Genomic DNA, 17096 nt, shown 5'->3' on the forward strand with positions numbered 1-17096 from the left:
TATGTTCAATGAAAAAACCCAGACTTACTGACTACATATTTTGTGATTTCATTTATCTGAAAGTTTCATGAAAAGCAATTTTATAGACACAGAAAGGAGATTAGTTGCCTGGGGCTGGGAATAGGAATGGGGAGTGACTAAAAACTGGGCATGACGGATCCTTCTGAGGTGATGGGAATGGACTAAAACTAGATTGTGGTGATAACCGTACAACATTGTACAACTTACCAAATCATAAAGTTAAACACTTAAGTAAATTTTATGGCATATAAATTATACCTCAATAAAGCATTTAAAAAGTATAGAGATGGAATTATCACTATGTTGCATGAAAAGCTTTTATAGAATTTTACAGAATTTATAGCACAGTGAGGACTGATACTTCTGGCAGTGATTCTCAACCATTTCCAGGACTAGAATCCTTTTTTAACAGCAAAAATAGTGACAGCCCTGCATATTTATAGATATGAATTGAACATTTGGTATAAATTGAGGGAACATAATTTCAAGAATACTGTGGGGCTTCCCTGGTGGCGCAGTGGTTGAGAATCTGCCTGCCAATGCAGGGGACACGGGTTCGAGCCCTGGTCTGGGAAGATCCCACATACCGCGGAGCAACTAGGCCCGTGAGCCACAACTACTGAGCCTGAGCGTCTGGAGCCTGTGCTCCGCAGCAAGAGAGGCCGCGATAGTGAGAGGCCCGCGCACCGCGATGAAGAGTGGCCCCCACTTGCCGCAACTAGAGAAAGCCCTCGCACAGAAACGAAGACCCAACACAGCCAAAAATAAATAAATAAATTAATTAATTAATTATTAAAAAAAGAATACTGTGAACTCAGTAATAATTTTAATTGAATTTGCATTTAACTAGTCACATCTACACATAAAAATAGTAGATACATATGTAAGACGTATTATTATTCAGTCTACTATCAATGCTGAGTGCACGTGTGGATTCATAGGCTTCTTGAATACTGGTGGGGTCAGTAGTCCCTGAGTTGAAACTTCTTCGAAATCTTTTCATCTCCTAATGCAGCACTGAACCAAAAAAAAAAAAAGCAAATATACTAGTTTAAGTTCAATTCCATGGTGTTTTAGTCATCTCTGTAGTCAGTTTACAGCTGGGAAGAACATGACTGACTTTTGGACTATAGGTATGTCCCACATGGGGGCAAAATGTACTTAAGTGGATCATGGAAAAAGAGAAGTTGTATGACTGGAAAAATACAGAAAGGTTGGCTGGTTGGATGCTTGTTCAAACATACAATGGAACTGTTTTGTGGATTCCTGTTTTGTCTCCAATCCATCCCCAGGGCCCATTTCAGTTGTAACCGGTCGTGTCACTACAGTTCTCCAGCACTAACCTTGTATTAGGTGATCGTGACCATGCAGAGACAGCATACTCCCACATGTCTTCCTTCCTCTGGGATTTTCATTTTCTGTAGGATATCCTCTCAACTTTACAGACAGTGGCGTAGCGTCATTAAATATTTCCAGAACTACCAGTTGAGGGCTTCCCACATATAAATCAATCACGTAATAGGATCTGAAATGTACTATTTCCATTGCCAAGAAATGGATTTCAAAATTGTTTCCAAATTATTTATAAGAAACACTTGTTTGTTTCAGTAAGTCTTGTTTTTGTCACTGTCCGCTGGCAGCTGGCAGCCGCTCTCGCTGCACCTGCCTTGTTCAGCTGGTAGTCACAAATGTTGCAAAGGCGAGAAACATCGGAGAATTTTATTTTTTTAAACAGTGTGTAACTATTCAGTTGTACTTCCAAATAGTATGTTCAGTATGCTTTTGGATGAAGTATAATAAATACACTATTCTCCCTGTGTTTCCAGATGTTCTGGACACTATGTAGTGTATCGATTACATATTTTTCTAGAATAACAATTGGACCTATTGCTTTAAATTTAGAGCACTTCATCAGGAAACGTACTGAGTATACTATTTTAAAGTGTAAATAACATTTAAGTCAGTTTATGTTTCCGAACTTCGTGGACATGCTGTAATATCCTCTTCTAAGGGACGTCAGTTTTGTCCTGTAGAAGATCATCTTTCCTAACCTCAGCTGGTCCTGGCAATTTCCCCAGGGCCAATTCATTTCCTATATCAGCCACTTAGGTCATTGTTCTCCACGTTACCGTGATTTTTCTTCATAACACTAAGAGAAAAAAATAACTCTTTTATAGATTAAAGAAAATATACCCCACAAAAAAATTGTGAGTAGATTAAATAAGTGAAAATAAAGAGTAGAATAAACAATAAACAATAACTATTACAAACAACTACACAAATAATGTTGTTTGTAATTTAAATATGCAAGCTTATAATTTAAATAAAAGTTCAGTGTAACGGAATTTGTTTTTCTAATTTATTTTGTATTTTTAATTCATTAGCTAATTTTAAAAATATAAATTTTTTGATCATTTGATTTACTAAAGTTTCTCAGTTCCTGCGTCTGTGTGGTATTAGTTACGGTTGGCAATATGGTATTACTTAGTTTTAACAAAGAAATGAAGGGCAGTTTATAAAGTTGTTACTGTCAGAAATATTTTTTCTAAAGCTCACTATTGTACTCACAAATTTGTGGATGTTATTTTTTTTTTAAATAAATTTATTTATTTATTTATTTTTGGCTGCGTTGGGTCTTTGTAGCTGCGTGCGGGCTTTCTCTAGTTGCAGCAAGCGGGGGCCATGTTTTGTTGCAGTGTGCGGGCTTCTCATTGCGGTGGCTTCCCTTGTTGCGGAGCTCGGGCTCCAGGCACGCAGGCTCAGTAATTGTGGCTCTCAGGTTCTAGAGAGCAGGCTCAGTAGTTGTGGTGCACAGGCTTAGTAGCTCCACCGCATGTAGGATCTTCCTGGACCAGGGCTTGAACCCGTGTCCCCTGCATTGGCAGGTGGCCTCTTAACCACTGTGCCACCAGGGAAGTCCCTGGATGTTGTTATTGAAGGGCCTATCCCTCACAAATACTAAAAATAGCCGATAGCAAGCCTGACATGTCTTATTACAAATGGAAGGGTTTGCCTCTTACTTTCAGCGTATAGGAATTCTGTATCAAGGTTTCTTTTTTCTCCCCCACCCAAGAATTTTCAGTTTACCTATGTCTCACCCCCACAAAGCATCTTGGGATAATTTGAAAGAAAATGTCTAAGCCAAAATTTATAAAGTAATATTTATAAGCTCTATGAATAGAGCACCTACTATGGGCCAGGAGCTTTATAGATACTGTATTTAAACTAATAGCAATCTTATAGTGTAGAAATCACTGTCTTCATTTTACAACTAGGTAAAGCGCACAGAAGGTAACTTCACAAGGAAATTGGCCCAGGGTCACAAAGCTAGTGAAGGAGCAGGGTGAGGGTTCAAACAGATCTTTCTGCCTCCAAGTCTCTCTGCCTTCTACTCTTCCTGACACCAAAATCCACATTGCTTTATTTCAAGGATAAAATGGATTTCAAGGATAAAATGGATTTGTTAATGGTATCTATTAATTTTTCTAAATTAAGTACTATAATTACTTTTGAATTCAGATAAAATTTAGATACAATAAAGTGAACAAACCCTAACTGTTAAATTTTATATTTTTAGATACTTCTGTAACTATCCTTAGATCAGGATAAGGGCAATTCCAGCACCCCAGAAGTTTCCATTGTGTCCCTTCCTAGTCAGTACCACACTCCCAAAGGTAACCACTATTCTGATGTCTATCATCATTAGTTGTGACTATTTTTGTTCTGTTTGGTTTTGTTTGTTTGCTATTTTGGGGTTTGTTTTTTTTTTGGCCACGCCGGACGTCTTGTGTGATCTTAATTCGCCGACCAGGGATTGAACCCGCACCCTGGCAGTGAAAACTCTGAGTCCTAACCGCTGGACCGCCAAGGAATACCCAGTTTTGACTATTTCTGAATTTCATACAAATGGAATCATAAAATATATAATCTCGTGTTTGGATTCTTTTGTTCATCATTATCTGTGAGGTCCATCCATGGACAATGTATAATTTTAAAATGTTAATTAAAAATTAATGTTTATGTTCAATTCAAAGACATTTGATTTGCCTTAGAAAATAGAAAAAAGTTAATTTTAAATATTATTTAAATAATATATAAATATTGAATATTTTTATTTAATTTATATACTACAAGTTAATATTTCTGGAGGTTACAGAAACTTCTAAACCAAATTTTGATGGAATATTGTATCACTTAGTCAACTTTTGAACATTTAGGTACTGTTTGTAATTTTATATCCAATATATTTTTTAAAACCCTCCATATTAGCATCAAGTACCAACTATACATTTTATAATGCAAACTATTTGATTTGAAAGGAAACACATTTTTAAGATTATAAAATTTTTTTTACTTTTAAGATTATATAGAAGTAACTGATGTAACCTTATGTGTAGTTTTATGTAATGATATCTTTTGAAAGCCTGGTGCTTTAATTCCTTAAAAATTAGTCTTATTTAAGAGATTTGGGGATGCATAATTTTTTCCATAGTTGTTGATGAAATTGTGCAGCTCATTAGCATAGAGCTAAGTAATCCCAACGTACTCCCCTGACTCCATAAGTTTGCCAGTAAAAATCGTGGAAAACGATCTTGCAACATTTAACATTACTGACAAATTTGAACATAATGAGTGACAAAAATTCTATGCCACAAGTTATATGGAGGATATCTATAATCTTTTTATTTAAAAAAAAATGTAGCTTTTAAACAGGGCAATCATTCAGTACAGGACTAATGTTACGAGAGAGGGAAAAGACCTAGAAAGAGGGACATAAGGAAAGGATAGAGGTGTGTTCAGGTTAATGTTGTTACACATTTCACTTAAGAAGAAAAGCGTTTAGGAACATGGAATATTTGTAATTTTGCACAAATGTGGTTGAAATAATATAGGCTTTGGAGCCACATAGACTTGGTTTGAACCTCAGGTTTATTACTTATTATCTTTTTGACTTTGGCAAGTTACTTAACCTCGAGCCTTAGGTAAGTCACCTGAAAAATGGAGAACACTAAGAACATTGTTGTTTATCTTTTATGATGAAAAAATATATATAAGCACCGAGTACATATAACAACTTTTTACTCTCCTAATAATTATTACCATATTAGGAGATAATCACTACAACTTACCTTCCCAATACAGCTACTAGATATATCCAGAATTGCTTGCAAACACCTATATTCCTTCCATTAGGCAAGTAGGTCTCACAATAACATGACATCACTAATTAGGAAGATCACAGGTATTATGATTCATATATGGAAATCAACAATCATGGAGGAGAGTACAAAAAAAGTGACTTGAATTCAGGTATATCAGCAGTGGCTAAAAACTTAAGCTCTCTCCAGTGATGCCTGGGACAGTTCTTCAGAAAAAAAGAGGTAAAAGCTCTAAATTCTCTCAAATAATGGAATATGAAAGTGTGGCAGTGGAAATGAACGTCAACAGAGCCCTGGAATAGTAGTATGAAAAATAGTGGAGTTATCTAGTCAGCAACTCACATATTTTTCTTAAGCATACTAACCCTAATAGGCAGAATGGGGTTTGGGATCAGATGATTGTGTAGGTTCAAAACCTGGACCTAAACACTTCGCGGCTGTATGTCAATTTATTTAATCTCAGTTTCTCATCTGTAAATGTGGATAATGATAGTTATCACTAAGCAGGGCCATGATATACATTCAAGGAGTTTATCATGTAAAGGGCTTAGTTTAGAGCACTGTCAGAATACAGTAAGCACTCAATATGTGTGCCTGTTGCCTTTCAGGACACCCTTTCTTGGTTCTCCTTCTACTTCTCTGGTCACTCCTTAGTCTCCTAAGCTGCACACATGCAGGGCACAACTCCAGGAGTCCTAGCAGAGAACAGCTGCTGTGAAGCTGAGAGGTAGGCAGAGACTTCAGAGGTCACCCAGTGTTGCAGCTTGGGCTTACCCAGAGGGGAGATTCCTTGGTGAACACCAGTGGCATTAAGACCTCAGAAAATACATGCTTAGGAATAAAAACAGTACTCAAGGAGTAAGAGCCAGGAATAAGTGTGAAACTGAAATAGACCACCCCAAGCCTAAACCCAAGTTTTGACAGGATCAAGGTGATCTGCAGTAATTTATTTTTCAGAGGAAGTCTCTATAATGTATCATCCACAATTTCTAGCATACAATAAAAGTTATTAGATATGCAAAGCCGGGGGGAGTGACCAACAATCAAGAGATAAAATAATTAGTAAAAGCAAACAAAAGTGAACAAGAACTTCAAAATAACTGTAATTAATACATTAAAAAAACAGAGAAAAAATGTACACAATAGGTAGCACAGAATATTTCAACAGAGATAAATCTATTTAAAAAAAAGAATCAAATGAACATTTTAGAACTGCAAAATTCAGTATCTGAAATTAAGAATGTATTAGATGGGTTTAAAAGCATACTAGTAGGAATTGCCTGGCTGGCAGTCCAGTGGTTGGGACTCCATGCTCCCACGGCAGGGGGCACGGGTTTGATCACTGGTTGGGGAACTGGGATCCCGCGAGCCTCACGGCCAAAATAAACAAACAAATAAATATAAATACATAAATAAAAGCATACTAGCAACATGCCCTTTTCACAGGGAATTATACTCAATATCCTGTAATAAACTATAATGGAAAAGAATATGAAAAAGAATATATATATATATAACTGAGTCACTTTGCTGTACAGCATAAATTAACTGTAAATCAACTACACTTCAATAAAATTTAAAAAATAAAAGCACACTGAACACATTACTCCTGTTTATATAGAAGACAGAATTACAAATGCAAGAAAGGCCAACAGAAAACATACAAACAAACAAACACAAAAAGGAAAAAACAAATAGAAAAATGAAAGCAGACCATGAGAAAGACGTGGGACACACTCTTATGTATATAGATTGGGAGTGCTAGAAGGAGAGGAAAGAATAGGAAAAAGCATATTTGAAGAAATAATGGCTAACGACTTTCCAAGTCTGTTCAAGGACATTGACCAACAGATATGAGAAACTCAGAAAACCTTAAGTAGCATAAATAAGAAATTCACACCTTAGAAATCAGTCAAATGGCTGAAAACCAAAGATAAACAAAAAACATCTTAAAAGCAGGTTTCACATCATCCGGCCTTCCACTACCTTCCTGATCTTATCTCTTTCAACTCTCCAACTTAATCACTTCCTTCCTTGCTGTCCCTTGAACACACCTGGCACAATCTTGCTTTAGAGGCCTTGTAGTGGCTGTTTCCTCTGCCTGGAACATTCTTCCCCAACAAGTCTCTCTAGGCACCTTATTTAAAAAGACCACTTCCTATCCCCTTGTGCACCCTTATTCCCACCCCATCCATACCCTTAAACTCCCAATCACCCTACCATGCCTTACTTTTTTTCCCATAGAACTTTTCTTCTAACATTCTGCATTCCATATATAAACACATATATATGTTCTTCTGAAGAACATAGGCAAACAACCAAATTGACATCTTCATTACTAATAATTACTAATTACTTCATTTCCAGTTAATAATTACTAACTCATTACTAATATATATATACACACAAAATCACAGTAGCAATAATAATATCAGTTGTTTAGTGCTCTCATAGTTGGCACAGAAAGATTAATTAATTTGTACCAAGTCACACAGCTAGTAACTGGCAGAGCCAGGACTTAGATCCATGCTGAGTTCCAATAAAAATAATTTTTAGATTAGAAAGGATAAGACCTAAAGATATGTAAATGAGCTAAATGTAACAATTAAATTTCAGTCTGTTGAAAAAACAAAACAAAATCTCTCTTAGCACTAAAGAATGAAATGCAGATATTAGTACATGTCACTAGGTGATGCTCTTCGTTAAATTTCTCTCCTAGTAAGGTAATCTGAGGAATTATAACTCACTCAGATGGGGAAGAATTTATGCTAGGTCTAATAATAATTAAGTTGGCTCATTAACCACAAAAGTTACATAGTTCAGAAAACAAATTTACAAACAAAAAGGTAAGCCACACGAATTTATGGTAGAAAAACTTTCTGTAGACCGTAAACTTAGAGGTTTCTATATCATAAACATGATATCTCTCTCCATTTATTTTTATCTTTTCCCATTTATGTCTCCATTTAGTTTTAATGTCTTGATAAGATTTTATAGTTTTGTCAACAGAGTTCTTGAGTGTTTTTAAAATTTTTTCCTAGGTAAATAACATATTTTTGATGCCACTGAAATGTTACCTGTATCTCTACTTTTTTATGCTTAAAATATTTTAAAGTAAATTGACTATACACCCTTTAATATTTCAATATGTATTTCTCAAATAACATTATTACACCTTACCAAAATGATTCCTTAATATCATCTATTACCCAAAAACCAATGGTCAATAAACATTAAAGGGGGCTCAAGCTCATTAGTAATTAGAGAAATACAAATTAATAAGACAAAGACATATGTTGCACACATATCTGACAGAAATTTAAAAGTATGATACCAAGTGTTGGAAAGGATGCAGAGCACAGGAACTCTAATACATTGCTACGGGGAAGGGAGATAACAATCCTTCTGGAAAGACAGCATTACATAGTACATAGTAATAGTGAAGATGCATATATACCTGATGCCCTCTACCACTGCTAGACACACCTAACAGAAAATGTAGCAAGAAACAAGACAAGTACACCAGGAAACATTTCAATCTTCTTCTATTACATACCTAACAGAAAATGTACCGAGAAATAAGACATTTATACCAAGAAACACCTAATATTGTTTGTTATAGGAAAATTCTGAAATAACTCAAATGTCCCTCAGTATTAGAGAGGAAAAATAAATTGTGGTATGTAAATACAATAGAATAAAACAGAATAAAATGTAGAATAAAAAATGTAAAATTAACAAATTAGAGCTCTTGCAACAACACAGATCAATTTCACAAGTTTCATAATAATGAAATAAGAAGAGATACAAATTAACATGCATAGTATAAGTCTGTTCATATAAAGTTCAAAACCAATGCCTGCCAATTATTTTCAAATGGTTCAGCAAGTAAAAAATATATCCATATATCTATTCAAATATAAAGGAAATGTGGCAAAACGTTAACAATTGTGAATCTAAGTGAAGAGCATACAAAGGTTCATTGTATTACACTGCTACTTTTCTTTAGGTCTGAGATTTTTCAAAACAAAAAGATAGAAAAAAAGTTCAAAAATCAGACAAAGCTAACTTATATTGTTTAGGAGTATTTTATTCACGTGGGTGATAAATGTATGATTTTTCTTTATAATTGTGTGTTAAACTATACATATAGATTTTATGCATTTTTTTCTGCATGTAAATTTCATAAGTGAAAAAAGGTAAAAATAATATGATAAGATACATAAAAACACTTTCAAAGAAAAACTGCTATATACTTGTTAAACATTATTATTAAAAAACAATAAACATTTTGCTTTACAACAAGCAAGCGAAAGCAAGAGGGCTTTTGTTATGTGGGACATTAACCTGAGATCAATCTTTCAAAAGGTACCTCCTGAGGACCAATTTTTGAGGCTAGCAACATAATAATGTCATCTGATTTTTCCATGAGATAGTTTCTATACAACCATCAATTCTGAATCTTGCTTAATTTGATACTAGATAGTATATTCTTCTAAATAATTCCCATGAACTGCAATACAATACTCCAATACTCATTTTGGCAGATATACTAGCATATGCTACTTAAAAATGTATTATAAGAAAACTCTGGATGAAAGCTTTATCACTATTCAAATATCATACACAATTCACATTGCCCATGTATTTTCTATAGGTTTTTCCAATGTCCTTACTAGGAGTCCACAGTATTTTTTTTTTAAACCCTCAAAATCAAAGTTGTTCAGAATTTCATGCTTTCAAACTGTCTTTTAATATAGTTATATCAATCCATTTGATTGTCTTCTTCTGTGTCTTCTAAATCAATATCAAAATCTAAATCATCATCACTTTCTTCATTTCTTCTTCTTCTGTGGCTGGAACGTAGATTATTTTCAACATTTTCTGTCTTTTCTGGTTCTTTATTAAACCTAAAGATGGAAGAAAAATTTCTCAGGATTTCATTGTTTAACTGTGTAGATTGAAAAGACTTTTACACTACATTTCTTGATTAACAGGAGCCTTATGAAGTAAATAAAGAGGAAAAGATCCTTGAAGATTAACTTAACTCAAGAGCCAACCAATTATAATACAGTTGTCAATAAAGTATGATCAAAGAAATTAACACATGATGTCCATTAAAGAAAAGAAGTTATATAATGAGTAATTCTTTTGTAATGTGTAATAAATGTGAACCTCATAAATATTTTAACTTTCTGAAAATGATGCTTCACTTTTATTATAATGATAGAAACATTTAACAATTAATTAAGATGTTCTTCCTGTTGGGTAGAACAGCGTCTACATTAGTGTGATATTCTGCATCTTAAGACTCTCAGAGCTACTGAATGTTTCCTTAAAAGAAAATTCACATATTAATTACAAGAGTAAATCCCAAACATAAAAAGAAATACTCACGGAATAACAACATCTTCTCTCTTTCCACATTTGGCACAGACTTCAAGATCACAGGCACATGGTCTACACATTATGTGATAAGAATCCTTCACTGTCTTTTGTAAACATTTAACACTAAAAGTAGAAAAGAAAATAAAATCTTAATTTTTACTCATTAAGGTTTATTTAATGAAATAAGGGGGTGTGTGGCTAAGTGTACAGCTGATAAGCCTCAATCTCAGATATTACTCTCATATGTTACTTTAGATTAATTACATAGCATTTCTAGAGAACAGTGTACAGCTCAGAATAATAGTAGACATTTATCTACTTTCTTAAAGCTTTTAAAAAATGTCATCTGCAAATATTAACAGTTTTACTTCTTCCTTTTCAATTTGGATTCCTTTTATTTCTTTTCCTTATCTGATTGCTCTGGCTAGGACTTCCAACACTATGTTGAATAAAAGTGGCAACAGTGGGCATCCTTGTATTGTTCCTGATCTTAGATGGAAACCTTTCAGTTTTCACCACTGAGCATAATGTTAGCTGTGGATTTATCATACATGGCCTTTATTATGTTGAGAAACTTTCCCTCTATACCCGCTTTGTTGAGAGTTTTTATCATATCATTGTGTCAAATGCTTTTTCTGCATCTATTGAGATGGTCATATGATTTTTATCCTTCATTTTATTAATGTGCTGTATCATATTGATTGATTTGAGGAAACTGAACCATCCTTGCATGCCTGGAATAAACACCACTTGATAATGGTGAATGGTCCTTTTGATGTATTGTTGAATTCAGTTTACTAATATTTTGTTGAGGATTTTTGCATCTATGTTCATCAGGGATAATGGCCTGTAATTTTCTTTTCTTGTGGCATCCCTGTCTGGTTTGGTAGCAGAGTAATGCTGGCCTCATAAAATGAGTTTGGGAGCATTCTCTCCTCTTGAAGAGTCTGAGAAGGACTGGTATTAGTTTTTTTGGGGGGGGGAAGAGTTTGAGAAGGATTGGTATTAGTTCTTCTTTGAATGTTTGGTAGAATTTACCAGTGAAGCTGTCTGGTCCTGGACTTTTGTTTGTTGGGAGATTTTTGATTGCTAATTCAATCTCCTTACTAGTAATTGAACTTTCAGATTTTTACTTCTTCATGATTCAGTCTTTGTAGGGTGTATGTTTCTAGGAATTTACCCATTTCTTATAGGTTGTCAAATGTGTTGGCATACAATTGTCCATAGTAGTCTCTTAAAATCCTTTGTATTTCTGTGGTATCTGTTGCAATGTCTCCTCTTTCATTTCTGATTTGACTTATTTGAGTTCTCTCTTTTTTTCTTGGAGATTCTAGCTAAAGGTCTGACAATTTTGTTTACCTTTACAAATAACCAGTTCTGAGATTCACTGATCTTGCCTGTTGTCTTTTCAGTTCCTGTTTCAGTTATTTCCAATCTGATCTTTGTTATTTCCTTCCTTCTACTAACTTTGGACTTCATCTATTTTTCTAGTTCCTTTAGGAACAAAGTTAGGTTGTTTAAGATTTTTTTTGTTTCTTGATGTAAGCATTTATTGCTAGGAACTTCCCTCTCAGAACCGTTTTGTGGGTTAACATAAAATATATCCTGGAGAATGTTCCATGCACACTTGAGAAGAGTGGGTATTTTGTTGCTTTTGGTTGGAATATTCCACATGTATCCATATAGTATTGTTTAAAAGGCCATACTACCAAAAGCAATCTACAGATTCAATTCAATCCTTATCAAAATTTCAGTGGCATTTCTCACATAAATAAAACAAACAATCCTAAATTTGTATGGAACCACAAAAGGTCCCAAATAGCAAAGCAATCTTGAGAAAGAAGAACAAAGGTAGCGACATCACACTTCCTGATTTCAAACTATATTACAAAGCCACAGTAATCAAAACAGTGTGGTACTGGCATAAAAATAGACACATAGATTGATGGAACAGAATAGAGAGCCCAGAAATAAACCCATTCATATATGGTCAATTAATTTATAAAAAGGAGCCAAGAATATACAATAAGGAAAGAACAGTCTCTTCAGTAAATGGTATTGGAAAAACTGGACAGCCACATGCAAAAGAATGGAACTAGACCACTATCTTATACCATACAAAAAAATTAACTCAAAATTGGTTAAAGACTTGAATGTAAGACCTAAAACCATAAAACTCCTAGAAGAAAACTGGCAGTAAGCTCTTGACATCAGTCTTGGCAACTTTTTGGAAATCATTTTGGAAATAAAGTCAAAAAAAATAAAAAATAAACAAGTGGGACTACAACATACTAAAAAGCTTCTTCACAGCAAAGGAAAACACCAACAAAATGAAAAGACAACCTACAGAGTAAGAGAAAATATTTGCAAATCATGTATCTGTTAAGGGGTTAATAACTCAAATATACAAAGAACTCATATAACCCAAAGGCAAAAAAAAAAAAAAAAAAACTGATTAAAAAATGGGCAAAGGATCTGAATAGACATTTTTCCAAAGAAGACATACAGATGGCTAACAGGTACATAAAAAGATGCTCAACATCACTAATAATCAAGGAAATTCAAATCTAAACCACAATGAGATATCACTTCACACCTGTCAGAATGGCTATTATCAAAAAGACAAGAAATAACAAGTGTTGGCGAGAATGTGGGAAAAAAGGAAACTTTATGCACTGTTAGTGGGAATGTAAATCAGTGCAGCCACTATGGGAAACATTATAGAGGTTAATCAAAAAATTAAAAACGGAACTACCATTTGATCCAGCAATTCTACTTCTGGGTATTATTCCAAAGAAAACAAAAACACTAACTTGAAAAGATATATGCATACCCATGTTCACTGCAGCATTATTTGCAATGGAAAAGAAATGGAAACAACCCAAGTGTCCACTCATGGATGAATAAAGAAAATGTAATACATACACACACACACACAATGGAATATTATTCAGCCTTAAAAAAAGAAGGAGCTTTCTGGGCGGCGGGCGGGGAGGGAGGGCGGGTGGCCTGCTGGGTCCGCGCGGCCTCGGGGCTGGAGCCCGGGTCCCCGCCCGCCCCAGCGCCCACCGCGTCTCCATCGTGGGTCGCGGTGGTTGGATGTGCGCCCGGGTCCGCGGGACAGGCGGGCGCAGAGGTCCCTTGTGTTGGCGGGGGTGGGTGCGGCGAGGTTCCGGCGCCTCCGCGGAGCATTGTGGGTCTGGGGCTGTGGGCGCTGCGGATTGCTATCCTCTCTGCACTTTCCCAGCTCTGAAGCCTTGAGAACATGGCTAGGCAGCAGTAGTTTAATGGGGAGTTTGCCTGCTGGGAACTAGGGGCCTGCTGAGGTCTCAGTTCTTGGCTGGCCCCGGAACACGAGGTTGCCAGGTGTGTGACGGCAGCAGGTAGGAGTGACCCGCTGGTGCAGTGATGAGCAAGAAAGTACAGGAAGGACAGTGGCTATTGGCCTGTGAACCTAGGCAAGAATGACCAGCCGACACAGTCCAGACCAAGGTCCGTGGGCCCAGCTCGGTCCTGTGCGTCTGGTCAGTGGAACAGACCTGCAGGTGTGGCTCTTGTCACTCTAGGACTGGCTTCAGGACAGATCCTGCTGATGCGCCCAGGGCACCGCCCTCAGTTCTCCAGGAGAGTGCGCCAGAGGGGAGCCAGGGGGTGTGCCCGACTCAGCATGGTGGCCACGCACGTCCAGTCTGCTGGCAAGGGCAGTGGGGAGCCGGGGCAAGTCATGGCCTTGGGAGTGTCCTCTGATGAAAAAGAACCTGCGGGCTTATGAAATAACTTTGGTGTGGAACGTTGGTGTGTTGAAAAGCAGTTCTGTGTGCTTTTCCCCCCCTAGTGTGAATCAGCAGTGCTGAGGCAGCAGGCGGGATACAGAAGTGTGAGCAGAGACCGTCTGGAATCCCCAGACTCCAGGGAACCTAAAGGTGACAGCCAGCCTAGTGAAGAGGACAGGAGTTGGGGGCCGGTGGCGGTGGGGCAGGAAGGCGCCCAACAGCAGCATGGCCCATCTGCGGTGGCAGCAGCCCAGCAGGCGCCCCTCGTCTCAGGGCCCTAATCCTGGCTCCAGCCGGCTGGTCAGGGGAGCTGCAAGGTCTTCTGGGCAAGCAGAGTCCACAGTCCTGAGCTGTTCTTCTCTGTCTTTGGGTCATCTCCCCCCATCCAAGGGGAGAAATCTAGATGAGGTTTAAGAATCAGTGCTTTAAGACTGTGGATCTCAGAGTTGAAACCTCGGAAGACATGTTTTCAGCACAGGGTGTTAAAGTGAACGGAAGTATTCAACCCCTTTTCAAGGAGGGTGTCTCCATGTGGGCAGAACTAGAGAATAAATGGGTCTTGAATTAAAAAAAAAAAAAGAAGGAAATCTTGCCATTTGTGACAACATGGATGGACCCTGAGGGCATTATGCTAAGGGAAATAAGTCAGAGAGAGAAAGGCAAATTCCATATAATCTCACTTATATGCAAAATCTTGAATGAATGAATAAATAAATAAAATACCTAGCTCATGGATACAGAGAACAGATTGGTGGTTGTCAAAGGCAAGGGGTAGGGGCTTCCCTGGTGGCGCAGTGGTTGAGAGTCTGCCTGCTAATGCAGGGGACACGGGTTCGAGCCCTGGTCTGGGAAGATCCCACATGCCGCAGAGCGGCTAGGCCCGTGAGCCACAATTACTGAGCCTGTGCGTCTGGAGCCTGTGCTCCAAAACAAGAGAGGCCGCGATAGTGAGAGGCCCACGCACCACGATGAAGAGCGGCCCCCGCTTGCCACAACTGGAGAGAGCCCTCACACAGAAACGAAGACCCAACACAGCCATAAATAAATAAATACATAATTTAAAAAAAAAAAAAAAAAAAGGCAAGGGGTAGGGGATGGGCAAAATGGGTGAAGGGGGTCAAAATGTACAAACTTTGAGTTATAAAATAAATAAGTCATCGGGATGTAATGTACATCATGGTAACTCTGGTTAATAATTCTGTATTACATATTTGAAAGTTGCTAAGAAAGTAAATCTTAAAAGTTCTCATCACAAGAAAAAAAATTTTGTGACTATGTATGGTGACACATGTTAACTAGACTTATTGTGGTGATCATTTTGCAATGTATACAAATATCAAATCATTATGTTGTATACTTGAAACTAACATAATGTTATATGCCAATTATATCTCAATTTTCAAAAAATTAAAAATTTTTGTGCATCAAAGGGCATTATCAAGAAAGTGAAAACAAAACCCTGCTGAATGGGAGAAAATACTTGGAAATCATATCTGATAAGGAACTGGCATCTAGAATATACTAAAAACTCCTATAACTCAATAATAAAAAGACAAATAACTCAATTACAAATAAACAAAGAATATGAATAGACATTTTCCCAAAAAGATATACAAATGGCCAATAAGCACATGAAAAGATCCTCAACATCTTTAGTCATCAGGGAAATGAAAATCAAAACCACAATAAGGAACCACCATATACCAACTAGAATGACTAGTATCAAAAAGAAGGGCAATAACAAGTGTTGGTAAGGATGTGGAGAAATTGGAATCCTCATATTGCTGGTGGGAAGTAAAAAGGTATGGTCACTTTTGAAAACAATTTGGCAGTTCCTCAAAAGGTTATAAACACAGAAGTATCACCTAACCCAGAAACTCTACTTCTAGATACATACCCAAGAGAATTGAAAACACATATGCACACAAAAACTTGTACATCAATGTTCATAGCAGCATTATTTGTAACAGCCAAAAAAGTAGGAATAATCCAAATGTCCATCAATTGATGAATGGGTAAATAAGAATATATATCCATACAATGGAGTATTACTTATTAGTAAAAAAGAATTAAGCACTGATAAATGTTACAACATGCTTGAAAAAAATATGCTAAGTGAAAGAAGGCAGTCATAGAAGACTACATGTTATATGATTCTGTTTATATGAAATGTCCAAAATAGGTAAATCTATAGAAAGAGAAAGCAAGGGATGGGGGAATGTTTGGGGGAGAAATGGAGATTGGCTCCTAATGGGTATGAGGTTTCTTTCTAAGATGATGAAAATGTTCAAAAATTGATGTGTTTGCAAAGCTCTGTGATATATAATACTAAAAGCTGCTAAACTGTACACTTCAAATGGATGAACAGTATAGTATGTGAATCTTAATAAAGATATTTTTAAAAAGCCAAATGGAAATATATTAGAAATAAGAAAGACAGGGAGTGAAAGATACAAGAAATCCACTTTAAACATAAACAGGCATACCTCATTTTATTGTACTTTACAGATATTGCTTTTTTTTTCTTTTTTAAACAAATTGAAGGCTTGTGGCAACCCTGTGTTAAGCAAGTCTATCGTTGTCATTTTTTCCAACAACATTTGCTCACTTTGTGCCTCTGTGTCACATTTTGGTTATTCTTGCAATATATCAAATTTTTAAATTATTACTATATTTGTTACAGTGATCTGTGATGAGTAATCTTTGATGTTACTATCGCAAAAAGATTACAACTTGCTGAAGGCTCAGATGATGG

The 17096-nt window shown here is 36.4% G+C and overlaps 1 protein-coding gene across 3 annotated transcripts in view; it reads right to left on the reverse strand.

Moving 5' to 3' along the window:
• Window positions 1-9269: 9269 nt before the first annotated feature.
• Window positions 9270-17096, reverse strand: part of C10H9orf85 (chromosome 10 C9orf85 homolog) — a 61322-nt gene continuing 53495 nt past the window's right edge. For all 3 annotated transcript variants that reach the window (XM_068552681.1, XM_068552683.1, XM_068552682.1), the window contains 2 exons: window positions 10578-10691; window positions 9270-10090 (listed from right to left, as the gene is read on the reverse strand). In XM_068552681.1, coding sequence (XP_068408782.1) covers window positions 9946-10090; window positions 10578-10691 — 259 coding nt within the window. In that variant the 3' untranslated portion in view covers window positions 9270-9945. The remainder of the gene's footprint in view (window positions 10091-10577; window positions 10692-17096) is intronic.

This window comes from Eschrichtius robustus, chromosome 10 (genome assembly GCF_028021215.1).
Source record: "Eschrichtius robustus isolate mEscRob2 chromosome 10, mEscRob2.pri, whole genome shotgun sequence".
Lineage (NCBI taxonomy): Eukaryota > Metazoa > Chordata > Mammalia > Artiodactyla > Eschrichtiidae > Eschrichtius > Eschrichtius robustus.